Genomic DNA, 14,662 nt, shown 5'->3' on the forward strand with positions numbered 1-14,662 from the left:
GTCCGCAAGGTCGCGAGGAGAAGAGGGGCGGTGCGTTCGGGAGGCTTTTAGAACGAAGGGCAGAGGGGAAAGAGAAGCGAGTGGGTCGCTGATTTATTAGAACGAAGGATTTCGTGGCCCGCTAATAGCTCTGCAGCCGCTCCCCGTCAGACGCGGTGCCCAAGCTCTCCATTTCCCTCCGAGCTGCGGTTTCTTTGCTCGCAGAGCTGTGATGCCGCTTTGTGAACACCGGTGCTCGGGGAGGAAGGTGATTAAGTGCTCTTCAATCCCTCCCCGCCCTTGTTTGAGGAAGAAAAGAGAATCAAACCATTTGCATTTAATTTCGGACAATGGACACGATTGTGAAGGCACAAAGGCAATGTTTGATTTGCTGCAATGATGTGATTATGGCCCCGAAGTATCACAAGGTAGGGTGCTGCCCTTCGTGGCGTGAGCGTGCCCTCTTCTTTGGGGCATCTCTTTCTGCTGAAGCAGAGCAGGGAGGTTTGGCACCGCAGACGTCGGAGAAGTGCGAGCTCCTGTCCGTGCCAACCATCTATCAGCGCTCACAGTGATTCGTGTCAGAAGGAGCCGCCGCTTTCTTAAAAACAATCACAAACGCTCAACGGAAGGTGATGCTGGCTTTGTCTGCAGCCGGTTGTAGGGGAAGGAGTGCCCGGTATCCGCAGTTCGGGGAGCACTCAGCGCTCGGCAGGCTTAGTGTGTGCCGATGGGGTACGGGGGCGGCACTGCAGCAGGAATCGATTCCGTTCACAAGCGTGTGTTTGCTACTGACTGGCTTTAGTACTACTGTGATGGTATTTATCGCTCTTAAAATATGTATTTATATATATACATCGTTGCTTAAAATTGTACTAAAAATAACGCATAGCTGACAAGCTCCGCGGTGCAGGATTTGCTAGCTGACCGTATTTAACATACCCAATTTTAAATCGGATTTCCTTCTCTTTGCAAGTGATAATTACCGACCTTTTTACCATAATGGTTTCCCTATAGGTATGCGTAGTCAGGGGGATAGGGCACAAGTCTTACTTTTAGCATGAGAATCCAAGTGGTAGAGCTTTGAATGGATGTTGCGTATTCCAGGTGGAAGCAGACAGCCTTCCTGAGTGCGAAGAAGTCCAATATACAATTAATTTCAGTGCTAGCATATTTGCATAGGAAGGACTCTGGAAGGAGCAGTCCTCCCCATTCTTGCATGAATTCAGCGCTGTGCTCCCAGAAGCAGGGGGAAGGGAAGAGCACACTGTGAAGCCATGGTTGAAGCAGCCACTGGGGGACCTGCCTGCTGTCAGCAGATGGACAGTGAGTGAATGCCCTTTGTGGTGACCGTGGTGCAGGATGCCGAATGACAAACCTCGCTGCCACCAGGCAGGATGCCCAGCAATGAACCTTCGTTTGCAGCTGACTGGGACTTAACCGTGAAAGCTTTGCACACTGCTGATCCGAGAGGCTGGTCAGTGACTGCATGAGTTTCTGAGTTTGGGATGGGACAATAGTTGTTGGGAGTCTACCTTGCAAAGCGAAGTGCCTAATGGGCTGGGATTTTTTTTTTTTTTAAAGTAGTCACTTTGAACTGCTCATAGGCAGATTGGCTGAAGATGTGATGCTGGGAGCAGACTGGCTCTGTCTGCTGAACTGTGGAAGCAGGAGCTCCAGGCCTTGTGCAGCCTAGAGAGGTTCTCCTGCTGCTGGCCACTTCCTTTCTCTGGTGAAGGGCTGCAGCTGCGTAGTCCCCTTGGTTGCTCCATGTTACCCTTCACAGAGACGAGGCCTCCAAGTCACCTGGTTGTCTTCTGAGGTCGTTGATGTTGGTGAGTGTGGGGTGTTGGCAACAGATACTGGTGTGGTAGAGAGGAAAGCAGGCAGTGCCACCTACTGATGACTCAGTGGAGACAGCCTGCTGCTGCAGTATGTGTCCCTGCAGCCCCGAGGAGCTCGGATGGAGTGGAGAGGGGCAGGGAGAGCAGACAGATGTGGTTTGGCGAGGAAAGAAGAATTACACAAAGTGCTTCTTTATTGCGAGACTGCTTCCCAAAAGGCCCAGATGTTATCCTACACTTTTAAGAGTGAGGAAAGGATCTGTTAACAAGAACGCCAGAGCTGCTGGAAGCACAGAGCTGATACAATTGCAAACCAGCTCTGTCACTGTAAGGCAAGCCCTACATCTTGATGCTCCAGTTGCCAAAACCTGGCTTTTCCCATTGAATTGCATGGGATGTTCAGCTTGCAAAGCTGTTGGCAGGGACAAATTTCCATGAGGCAAGAGCACGTGCCTCCAAATTAGCAAAAAGTACTGCATCCTCCTTACTCTTGAAGACTGCTTTCATAAAACTAATCCCAATCAGTTGTTGAATGATTTCTATGATTGTGTTTCTGTTTTATGTGCCATGTAAACCATTCCAGAAGACTCTGGTTTGAATTTCTGCCTCCTTTAATGGGAGCTGTTGACTTGTAACCTCCTCCAGATTCCTTTGGGGAGTCTGGCCCTGCTCCTTCCTGTGGTGGGGCAGGAACATGGGTGGGCACTGCTGTGTTCCCCTTGCTGCTTGCCTGTTTCAGAGAAGCAGCAGGGAGTGAGCAAGGCCACACCATCCTCTGACCAACGGGGCTTGGAAACCAGTTCTGACCAGGCTAATGACATGTGAATTGTAAGGGAAATCTGTAGGTTTTGGAGTTTTTTCAGTCCTCACCCCAAATACAGGGTAGCTGGGTAAGCTTAGTATTGACCCTCCTTTTCTACTGTAGGTGGCAAATATAAGGTGTAGAAGGTATGAATAATTTGCTTAAGGTAACATGTGGAGTCTTTCAGTGCTAAAGACTTAGGACCTTTTTCAAGAGCATGGGGAGCCTGTGCTTGCTCCATGGTCCTGGAGTGTGTTGGTGGACCCACACCTGGAAGTGCTGCAACCAGAGTTTGTGATGTGATCTTCTTTTATGGGCTTTTACATCAACACAGTCATCTGATAGCTCAGATAGGTGCCCAGTGGCTTCTAACTCTCATTGCAGTGTTTGTTCTCTGTGATGAGCATGCAGAATTTGATAAGAACTGGTTCTCCTAGGCACTATGGTAATACTAAAGTTGTCTCTGGACTAATTTTAAAGGAGCTGTTAATTTTCATCACACTCATCTGAACCCGAGATTCCAGTAGTATACACTGAATATGAACACTGTCATTTTACAACAAATTTGGAACAATGTATTTTGAACAGAGTTGATTTTTTTTTTTTTCTTGGAGTATATGGCTGCTACCCCAAGGTTGTCCTAATGCTGATAAAGTATACAGTGATGTGACTCAGGTGCCTAAGAAGGGAGAACTATGCAGATGGATCCAATAGATATCCCAGCAGGTCAAGCTTTTCCAATCATGCAGTGCACAGAGATTGTCTGATAGTTTTGTAATGCAAAATATTGTCGTAATAAGGGTTAAACTTCTGGGGCAGTGGAGTTGAATGCAGCCTCTGTGGATGGAGGTCAGGGCAGATTCTGGTCTGGCTATTTACAAGATAATGAACTGTGCCTCCAGTGATATCAGCGCCTTCCCATTGAGGTCCTGGCTGGATGAGTGATCTATTTGTCCTCACAGAAGGCTTTACAAGAGTAGACTACTTGTGTGACTAAATATTTGCAGGGTTAGGCCTTGAGCTTGTGCAGTGCAATGCAAATTCAGAGTGCTGTAAATGTTTTTAGAAGAAGAATTTTCCACTTCAGAGTGTAAGGAAAGCAGGGTGAGTAAATGGGAGATAACGTTACTAAATCTTAAGATTATAGCCGATGTAATATATGTCAGATGAGTAGGCGTATGAAGATATGTATACACACATACTGATAAAATACGTGGAGAGGTATCTGTGGATATGCTGGTAGATGTATATGGTCAGCTGTAATATCTGTGTATTTCTAAATAATGCATTCCAGTTTTTCTACGAATATAATTCCATGTTTAGTAACAGAACCAGGTATGAGGTCCCATACCTTCCAGCTCTTCTGAGTTCAGTGCTATTAATAATACCACATTTATAAATAAAAGCCTGGGCAGAGCTGTGAATGTTGAATTACTGTGTGAATTCCCCCTGCTTGCTGTTGGTTTCAGTGCTTGGCAGCAGCAGCAAGAAATTCTGCTTCACAGCTTTCAGCTTGCAGCTTTAAGCCCAGTCCTGGTCCTGAGTGGTGCTGAGCCCTTGCAGTCTGAATGTCTTCTTCAGAGAAGCTCAGAGCTCAACAGGGCTTGATTTCTCCATTTTGATGAGGAAAATTAATTCACTTCTCACACACCATCTCTTATGTTCTGGAGCAGCAGAGCTGACCTCACATTGATATTTATATTGAAGTTGATCCTTTCAGGGAACTCATCCTTTTCCCAGGGAGAGACTACAGGTTGGCAGATGCTTTGAGCTGAACAGGGTGGCAAATACATATTCAAATAATCATGTAAGTGTAAATAATATAATGATGAAAATAGTGTGTATATATAATAAAGAAACACAGATATTCATATATGTAGTCACTTCATGGGTGGAATGTGACCTGCACAAATATATGTATATATACAATCAGCAATAGGAAAACATTTAGAACTTTGGAGATCAGTAGGTCTTGGAGTGATGTGATTCTCTCAGATGGTGACAGGTGGATCCAAGCATTGGTTGTGTCAAAAGGATTCTGGTGGCTTTGATAACAGTGAGGTAGTACAAGCTTCTGAAATGTGCCTTCCTGGTTTTGACGTGCAGCAGTCCAAACAAACAGTTTAGTGAGATCCTACCAGTGTCACTGGGATTTTTTATTTCCCCTTGCTGCCAGGTCACTGTAAAATATCATATTGATGCAGCCAGTTTTGATGAGGTAAATCTATGTCCATGTGCTTTGGAAAATAAAGGACGTGGCAAGCGTTGGCTGCTGTTGCTCTTCATGAAAGCAAGATTTTTAAAAAAAAATTGTCCTCTCTCATAAGTTTGGGCAAACTCTTCTTGAAAGAGAGAGTGAAGTCTCCAGACATTGCTAATGTAATGTTGTTGTATGACTGCAGGAAGGGGTTGTCGTCAAGGCTCTAAGTTGGGAAGATCTGTTCAATACAGGACGGTGGGATAGATTTCCAGCTTTTGTGGCTGTAGGAAAAAAAATCTGAAAAACATGAGCATGAAGGGCTGAAAACCAGGAAGGCATAGGGAAAGCTTCACAGCGTGCTGTGGTTTTTAGTAAAACTGTATAAACAGCACAGATCTCAGAGGTGGGGGGAATAGCTACTGACTAGGAGGAGTGGGGCTCTGTGGACCAGTGGCTGCTGGATTCTGTCCTGGTGGGCACCTTGGGTTCGCAAGATGTAGCTCTGCATCAACATTTATTTTTCTGGGGGAAAAACCTAAGGAACAGACAAAAACCCAGGAGGGATGCCTAGCTAATGTGGGAGGGCCTGTTTGCATATCCTTGCCCTGCTGATGACAGCTTAATAAGCTCCTTTATTTTGTGTTTTCATTCAGCAAGCTTGTCATCTTTTGTGAAGGCTCTGACCTCTGCTTTCACTGTCCCCTTGGCTTGTCCAGGAGGCTCTGTCCTGTAGCTTGTAGGGCTGTGAAGCAAGTGGGCCATGGTTCCTTGGAGCTGTGCTGCTGCTGGGGGATGCCCTGCTGTGGGGTCGGAGAGCAGCACGGGGCTGAGTCTTTATGAGCAAGGAAACCCAAACAGTCCAGGGAGAATTCAGTAAACAGGGCTGCCCTAAATGAGTTACGGCACATGATGTGAGAACAGCTAAACATTTTGTAGCTGACTTCCATTTTTCTAAACAGAAAGCGAGGCATCCTGTTTGCTATTAGATCCTACACAAAAATATATTGGGGTGGTGTTTAACTGCAGAGACTGGGTATATCAAAAAGATGTGGGTTGTATTTCTTTCCACTCATTTAATTGGAACCATGCTGCAAAAGAGTATGAAAGCCATCATTCCTTAATATATCCAAAGCGCAGCTCTGCGACGCTGAGGCTGATGTCCAGCCCAACAGGATTTTGCATAGAGGAGACATTTTGGATCATCTCCTGTTTCCAGCCAAATTTGATTTCCCTGGGTTGTTATTTTTCTTTTCATTATGTGCATCCAACTGTCTGTTTCTTAACCTTGCTGTCTGGGAATACAAACCTGTTTGTCTCATTTCATGCGTAGGCCAAATAAAAAACTAAAGGGGGAAGAAATAAAATGTTTTGCGTAATAACTCCATGCGTATTAACAAGCCAGTTATGAAATGAAAGGGCCGAGGATTACTGTCTCTGAGCATTTTGCTTCTATTATATATTCCGTACTTGGTAAGCGTCTGCGTTCTGAGTGTTGGTTATCAGGAGGGGGTGAATGTAACTGTTTTAGATGCTTAATTGGCTGTTGGGACATACCCAGTTTGTAATCATCATAATTGCACATACAAGTATGACCATATAATTACATGTGCATTTTTGCATTTAGTTTCATGACTTCATTTAGAAAAGCACAAATGCAGCCCAATAAATCCTTTATATCTCAAACTTCTGTGCTTTTATAACTCTATGTAATTATGTAATAGCACTGCATCTGGAGAGGTTTCACTTTAGCAATAAAGAGCTCAGGTTAGATTATATATTTTTAAGCTAGACCTACACAAACTTGCTCAGCGCTGTGTTTCTCTGGTATGGTTTGATGAATTCAACAGTACTCGTGCAAGAAAATATTCTTCTGAGAATAAGGAACCCAGTGTTATCAAGCTCACTTCAGCTTCTGCAGTGACTGAAGTGAGTAGATAGCCAATAGAAGAGTAAAATGTACCACAGATGCTCAGACAGCAAAGACTTTTGCCCAGGTACTGACTGATTGCCCAAATAGAATTACTGCTTAAAAGTTCCAGTTCTCTGTAAACAAATTGAAACTCTGTTAACTATGGTAACGTGTGGATCGAGATCAAATAGATACAAGTAGGCACTGTAATTCATTTCATCTGCACATAAGTAGTAAGACTGGTTTATCAGTATTTTGTGTGTGACTATAGGTGTATCCCATTTTATAATCAAATTCATGTCTAATTGTTATCTTCCTTCTTTCAGTTCTTGGAATAGTTTTTACAAACTGAGACTGTCTAACAAAGTCTGATGTCTTGTTTGTGTTCTCTGTTGCTGTGACTCAACACTTAACTGTGATAGTGTTGTTTCCTAGTCTCTATTCCTTTTCATTTCCCTGAGGGCATTTTTCCCCAGTGGGTAACAGTGAGTGCTACAGACAAGTGATGAGTTCACAGTGGAGGAGCAGAAGTTTGATTCTGATGCTCACAGATATTTTTGTCTGTCGTCTCACATGAGGGAAGTGAAATACCCAGTAAAAACTGCAGACTTCAGCTCACAGATCCCTCTGTGCTGAAAATTTTGGCTTTCTCTGAACACCGGTAGACAGTGCACTAAATATTTTCATTGAGTTTCATTCTTATTTTTGTTCAGAAGGTTTAAGCAGATGTGTGTTGATGTGGCTATCTGTGATAACTCACTGAACACGCATTCCTAGTTTCTGTAGACATCTGCACAAAAACAGAGTCAGAGACACCCAAGTCCAATCCGAATGGCTCTGGCTTAAGAAATTATTGCTGCCGTGGCTGCAAGGAGAAAGGTCTGCTTTCCTATTTCATTTGTTCCAATCAACATCCATTCCAAACCCTCAGTTGTGCATCAGTGCCAAGATCTTTTTTGCGCGTCTTAGAATAAAATCTTCTAGCTCTTTTTTTTGTTTAGGTTTAACTCCGTGTTTAAGCTGTTGTTTTGAAATGCAGTGCCATCTTTACACCAAAAAGAAAAACTGTTTACTTCACTTGCGTTTTTGGAACGCTTTTTTTCATTGAAATGCTGACAGCTCCAGTTGGAGCTAGCAGCCTTGTTCGAAACAAGCCACGTATTTGCTGACTTAGCCCCGCTCTTTGCTTTTCTGGCTGTGAGGATCACAAGCTGTAGGAGCACGCTCCATACCCAGAGCTGCTCGTGGCAGCAGCTGTGGCCGCTCTCGTTCCTCCGGCTCTTGGTTTTGCTGGTGGCCTTGCAGTGGATGAGTCTGTCTTCTGTGAGGCTGTACCATGTCCCACAGCATAGGAAAGATCCTCATCAGCTTTACTGAGCTCTGTAGAGCTGAAAAGGGGTTTGGAAAAAAATTGGGCTACTCTGGGAAAGCAGAGATGAATAGAACCAGAGCACTTTCTGAAGCTTTTATTTTTATTTTTTTTTTTTTTTTCCCTTCCCTCTCCCTCTAACCCTTCTATTGTTAAGTTTATTTGACTGGGGGCAGAGATTACATTTAATTTTATTTCATGTGCATGCTGTTCTGGCTGGGAAGTTGCAATCAGATCCTTATCAGGCTCCTCTAATTGCCTCTCTGCCAGGGCTTGGCATGTGGCATATAAAGCTTGTCCCCGTAGCTGTGTCAGACATTGTCCCACTCCATATAAAGCAAGCGGCTCTTCCCCGCAGCCCTTAAATATTCTTCTTGGGCAGTTATTTGTGCAAATGGAAATTAATCACCCAGATGTCCTTGGAAAGGGAATGCAAGAAGGAGCTGGAGCATGGCCGAAATTGCCATTTAAATTCTTTTAAATTGAAGAATCTACTGGCAGATAATATTTTGAAATATTTGTCCTTCTTTAATGGTACTGCATATGGAAGTCTATCAAGTAGAGCAAGAAGCAATTTCTGGCTGGCAAATGATAAGTTCTGGTATTTCAATTGCATTTCAAGTTGTATTTCACTGAAATGCACAGTCATTGCACAAATAATAGGTCTGTGGAAATGTCATTGAAAGATTTTGTGATGTCTTTTAAGCAGTATCATTTAGGGAAATTTTAAGGAAATCAAGTTGTCTTTAGCCAGATGTTGCATAGACTAAGCTAATTTTCTTCTGATAGAGTTCTGTTTCTACATTCATGGATCTTTTAGTTTTTTTCTTAAACATTTGTTGATATGAAATCATGCGTGGCTGCTTTACTTGCCTGGAGCGGTGTGACACCCTCAGGGGCTGTGCTGGCTGCTTTAGGAGCTTCCTTTGGGGATTTCAAGGGAATGTTCCTCAAATGAGGGGATCCAAAAGCTGCTGAGGAGGGCTTCAATGCAGCTAAATGCTTTGTAAGAAATGTTTACTTTGCACCTCTTCCTCTGAGAAGCATAAAAGCGTGCCAAGATATGTTACACTGATACTGCCCTGTGATTTTTTCCAGCTCTATGGCTATTGTTACCAAGATAGCAATGACATCCCAGACACGCTGACGGCCATCACTGAACTAGGCTCACCTTTAGAGATGATTCAGCTTTTACAGACTTCCTGGGAAGACAGATTTCGAGTAAGTAACAACTGCTTATAATGCAAGAGAGCGATGAACACGAAAAAACATGGTGTGAAACATAAGTTATGTGCGGAGTGGTATAATTCACGTTTATTCAGCATTTGCTTTGCTTGTGATTGCATCTTGGTTTAGAAGCAGATTTTAACACTCCCTTTCTGCAGTGTTTAATATGCTGTGCTGTTTTGTCTGTCATTGTTATCTAATTGTATCTGGCTTGTATGCCTTTACATCGTATCTCCAAAAGTTTCTTACTTGTTAAAGATCAAGGCTCAGAGTTCTTGGCATTGAGCGTTATGCTCCGCAACTGGAATTTAAACAATAGAAGGATGTTACAATCATTATCCTAGGTTGATTTTATAATTGTTTTCTTCCACTTCCTGTTCTGCTTGTCTCTTACGGGGGGAGAGTGAAAGCAACATACACAAATCTGAAAGGCGACTTGTCCACTGCGCTGGCAATTTACCAGGAGCATGAAGGTCACACTTAATTTGTCCAAAATGAAGCCAGACTGCAGCAATGCTTTGATCAAGACAGCGCTGTCTCAGTCAGTGTACACTGGGCTGTCTAGTCGACTGAGGTTAACTCCCTAAGACATTTCAAGGCAGCAATAGTTTTCATCTAAAACACTTTGGGCTGTATGGCTCCATCTGTATAGGAGAATTAAAGTGCCCCTGACTAACCTCAGAGACTGTGGTATGCTACAGCCTATGTCTGTACTGTTACAGTTGGTACTCTCAAGACTGGGTGGCTGTGTGCAAGATGTCTATCAGGTAGGATCCTATGGCCATGCTGCCTTCTGAGTTGTGTTTGGGAACAATGAGGGAGCTCAACTTCAGCTCCCTTCTCCTGGAAGAAATACGTCTATAATAAACAGCGGAGGTGCTTGTCACAGCTCCATGAAAGTAGAAGCTGTCTTTGTCTCATCTCATTCACAGAGTGCCAACAATGGACTGTGATGGCATCTGAGTACCCAGTCAATTACCAAGAGATATGGTAGATGATGGGTAACAAATTGGGAAGTTTCCCTTAGTATGGATATTTCTGAGCGAGCGCTTGGAAAGGGAGGTAAAGGAGAGTTGTCTTAGACAAACTACTAAGCATGAAATTATCTAGGACTCAACTAGCACAGAGAAGAAAGAGGAAATAAAATCATATATTGATATGTAAGACGTTCAAGAAACATGTAGGTGTGGCAACCGAGGGACACAAGTTAGTGGGTGTAGGGGTGGTGGGTTGATGGTTGGACTAGATGATCTTAGTGGTCTTTTCCAGCCTTAATTATTCTATGACATTTTGGTGACCCAGTCCTGAAAAGGACTAAATAAATGGCTTGGCTGTTCTTACAAATAATTTCTTGGTGTTGGTCTGTGAAGCAGGCTTCCTCCCCAGGGCAACACTGCTCCAGTCAGCAGTGTGATGCAGAGCAAAGCCTTCACTGTTGTACTTAAGACTTTTGTTGTACATGGGTTTTCACACCCCAGACTCATGGTAGGTATGCCGGGCATCAGTCCATAGTGGCTCAGAAAGGTTGCCAGTGCAGGAGCAGCATCTTTTGGGTTTGAGAAAAGGTGGTGATATCAGATGACAACTTGTATTTTTATCCAAACTAAATTCTGGATTTGTTGCAATTGAAGATAAGTGTATTATAGGATGCTTTTGGCTAATACCTTGTATTTCAGGATAGCGCGTGCAGGAATTTGGTGCACTTTCAGAGGGAGGAAAGGAAGGTCAGCTCTGGCACCCCATCACTGTGCCTGTATTCATTCACAGGACAGCCATCACTGTGTAAACTTTGGTATCACTTAAGTAGGATAAACGTTCTAGCCCAGTCAAGCAAGGAGGTGATTATAGAAGTGGGGGATAGTCCTAATGTCGCACAGACATGCGGTCTGTGAAGTATAGCTCCAGACATGCTCGGCTTCTGCTTCTTCATGAAGTATGTGTTTAGGTGCTCCCCTGGGCATATTGTTTATGCCCTGAGATTGAATTTTGATTTGACTGCTTCAATGTATGTGACATTAACAGTGTATGTTAACAAAAACCAAAATTATATATAAACAATAAAAACCTTGCTAGACTGGATAAGACCTGTTATTCGTTTAATATATAGGATAAAAATTCCAATATTTAATTGTGTTTATATTAATGCTATTTTTGCGTTAATTCAAAACAGTGCTTTAGTAAGGGGACTGAGTTCAGCTTTCATTGAGTTTTCTGTCTAATAAGTTTCTGGAGTTTCCAGCAACTGAAATGTCTGTGCAGAGCTTCCACCCCAGCCTTAAAGTGGCACATGGAGATCCACTGCGATACACACACTCCTTTTCAACTGGAAAAGGGAAATACAGGGGGAACCCTTATGTATATAATTGTAACAGCAGTCAAAAGGCATGATCAATACAGAGACAGCGCAGATGCTGTCTGCAGTCTGAGCTTTGACTGTAGGAGCACAGCACTTGGGCCAAAATTCCTAACCTGGAGTTTGTACAGAGCAGAAACATAGATTGCATGGTCAAGGCTTGTATGTAATGTGTTATTAAAAGTTAAGGCTTTTTATTTCTATCAAAGTAAGAATAGCAACAATGAGCCATGCTTCAAGAATAGTGTGGGAAAGCACTGGTAAAGAAGCTTATTTTTGTTTCAAGTCTCCAAGGGCTTTACAATCAACTATGTTAATCCTATGAAAAATACCTTAGTTGCAATATTTGGTGTTGAGGATAAGTTATAATGCCCATATTAAGTCATGTGTTTATGAATCTATCTTTAGCCAAAGTGGTTTCATTTTTACGGTCTGTGCTGAGAAAATAATGCTAGGTACCCATGTTTTTGTATTTCAGATATGTCTCAGCTTAGTTCGGCTTTTGCATTATTTGGCTCACTCTCCTCTTGGCTCTGTGACACTTCTGGATTTTCGCCCTCGACAGTTTGTGATTGTGGATGGGGAGCTGAAGGTGACAGATCTAGATGATGCCAGTATTGAGGAAAGCTCTTGCACCAGTAACAGTGACTGCTTTATGGAGTTTCCAGCACGAAACTTCACTCTGCCTTGTTCCATTGAGGGACGGTGCCAAAACATGAATGAAAAGAGGAATCTCTACAATGCTTACAGGTACATGATCAGTCCTCTGTAAGGTAAAAGAGAATTAAAAATGGACAGAAAGCCTGCAGCATCATTTAGAGTTATTCATGCCTACGAGTACATCTTGTCTCAGTTCTGTTATCCAAAAGCTATGAATAATTGTTTCATTTGGGGAAAATACCATAACATAGCATTTGTAACTGGGAATATTTTCCATGCTTTGAGTGTGATTCACCACTTAGTCTAATTTCACATTGGTTTAATTCCACTGAATTCTTCACACAAATAACGATTTTTATAATCATACAGCAGCAGTGCTCACAGAGATGAGGTCCCATTAACTCTGTAGTGAGACTGTTGTCCCAGCACTTCTTTGGCATAATGGTCACCACATGTTTCTTACCACCAGCTGAGATGGTGGTGCCGTGATGTGGGGATGTGGAGGTGGCAGGTTTATGGCGAACCAGTCAGCTGTGGAGAGAAGCCACTGGCTGAAGCATCCATCTTCCTGTCCAGAGATGAGGGTGGAGGAGCTCAAAGCAATACCATAATGGTGTGCTCATTTCTTAGACTTCCCTTTCAAATATCATGCCATTCACTCCTTGCCAGACTACAGTGAGGAGAAGCTTCTCCAGGGAGTCTGCTTTGGTCCTGGGGTGCTCACCAGCATGTGTGTTGCATTAACTGACCACACTGAAATGGGCTATGCCACATGACAGCCATCTGCAGTTGTGCAGCATGGATTTTAGTGTGTCCTGCAAAATTTTCTGTTTCTGCTTGCTTGGCTTAAAGATCTTGCTTAGCTAGCTAGCTTTCACTTAAGACCATTTTACTGGTCTAGCTGAGAAACATTTAATAGGCATCCATTCACCTCAGGCTTAAACGAAGATGTGTCTGTGGTGTACGGGACTTCGGGCAGGTTGCCGGTTTCACTGAAGGAAGCAGTCGTTTTTTATTACAGTACTTCCTCTGAACTGCACACTGGTGTGTAACACGCCCCATATCCACGTGATTTCAGCCCCCAGTTTTGCTTCATCCGGTAGAGACAACTGTCCTTTGTTTAACAGCAGATTGATGCTGCAGGAGGCTGCCACCATGCGTGATGGATTTGGTAACAAACTCTATGCACTTGTCTTAGAAGGCAAAATGTTCAGTTCATTAGGTGTACATAACTTAATTTCCTATTTTCACACTCCTGTTTTACAGTTAGAGATTAAAAGCAGTGTCTCTCAGTGCTCAGCAAAGGGGTTGCTTGTTGTTAGGTATTAGTCAAAAACAGAGGAATGACAAACAATGCATAAACCTCTTGAAATTTCAAATTATAGTAGGCCCCAACCTTGCAAACAATTAGCCTACTCATTCTTGTTTAGAATTAGCCTACTCTACTTGGTTTCCTTATGAGGTAAATAATTAACGGAGGAAAAACATTTTAGAAAAAAAAATCTATGCAAGATTTTAAGCTCACAGAGAGAAGATTTAGGTTGGATATCAGAGGGAAATTCTTTACAGAGAAAGTAGTGAGGTGCTGGAACAGGCTGCCCAGAGAGGTTGTGGATGCCCTGTCCCTGGAGGTGTTCAAGGCCAGATTGGATGGGGCCCTGGGCAGCCTGGTCTGGTATTAGATATGGATGTTGGTGGCCCTGCCCCTGTGGCAAAGGAGTTGGAACTTGATGATCCTTGAGATCACTTGTTAATTTTCAGATCGTTACCTTCTACCGTAAATCCATCTGTGTGGATTAGTTTGAGGGACTAATTTTAGAAGCATTGAATAGTTTTAAATGTAAAACTATTTAATACTTTGAACTATTGACCAGTGGGTGAATTCTCCATCACTGGCAGTTAAGATCAGGTAGTTCTTCAGAGAAAAGAGAAACGAAGAAAAGACTGTAGGAGCAAACTGGAAGGAATTTGGCAATCTGTGTTGGGCAGATCACAAATGATGCCACTGGCCTTACTCTGAATAACAAACATTCATGTAACTAAACTATTCAGACATCATTGTACATTTCAGAATTTTGCATGTGGACAAGTTAGGTATTCATATAGCTATGGAAGAACAATGAGTTCTGTGACTTGCATCTGTCCAGCAGATAGGAAAGTAAATGGCAGATGCTGAGTTTTTGCAAAGAGCTATTTGCAGTCAGTTGGACTCTGCTTATGGTTATTTTCTAAGCAGAAAAAATGAAGTAAAATTTACCAGATAAATTACTCAATACAAATGTTATTCCACTCTTTAAATTTTTGTGTCTGTTTTCATTG

At 42.9% G+C, this 14,662-nt stretch overlaps 1 protein-coding gene across 3 annotated transcripts in view; it reads left to right on the plus strand.

Annotated features, from left to right (window-relative positions):
* Window positions 1-14,662, plus strand: part of PKDCC (protein kinase domain containing, cytoplasmic) — a 33,816-nt gene that overhangs the window by 2,899 nt on the left and 16,255 nt on the right. For all 3 annotated transcript variants that reach the window (XM_090135126.1, XM_031595074.2, XM_090135127.1), the window contains exons 2-3: window positions 9,202-9,324; window positions 12,162-12,433. In XM_090135126.1, the coding sequence (XP_089991252.1) occupies window positions 9,202-9,324; window positions 12,162-12,433 (395 nt within the window). The remainder of the gene's footprint in view (window positions 1-9,201; window positions 9,325-12,161; window positions 12,434-14,662) is intronic.

The sequence above is a fragment of the Phasianus colchicus genome, chromosome 2, assembly GCF_987193195.1.
Source record: "Phasianus colchicus chromosome 2, bPhaCol1.hap1.1, whole genome shotgun sequence".
NCBI classification, from domain to species: Eukaryota; Metazoa; Chordata; class Aves; order Galliformes; family Phasianidae; genus Phasianus; species Phasianus colchicus.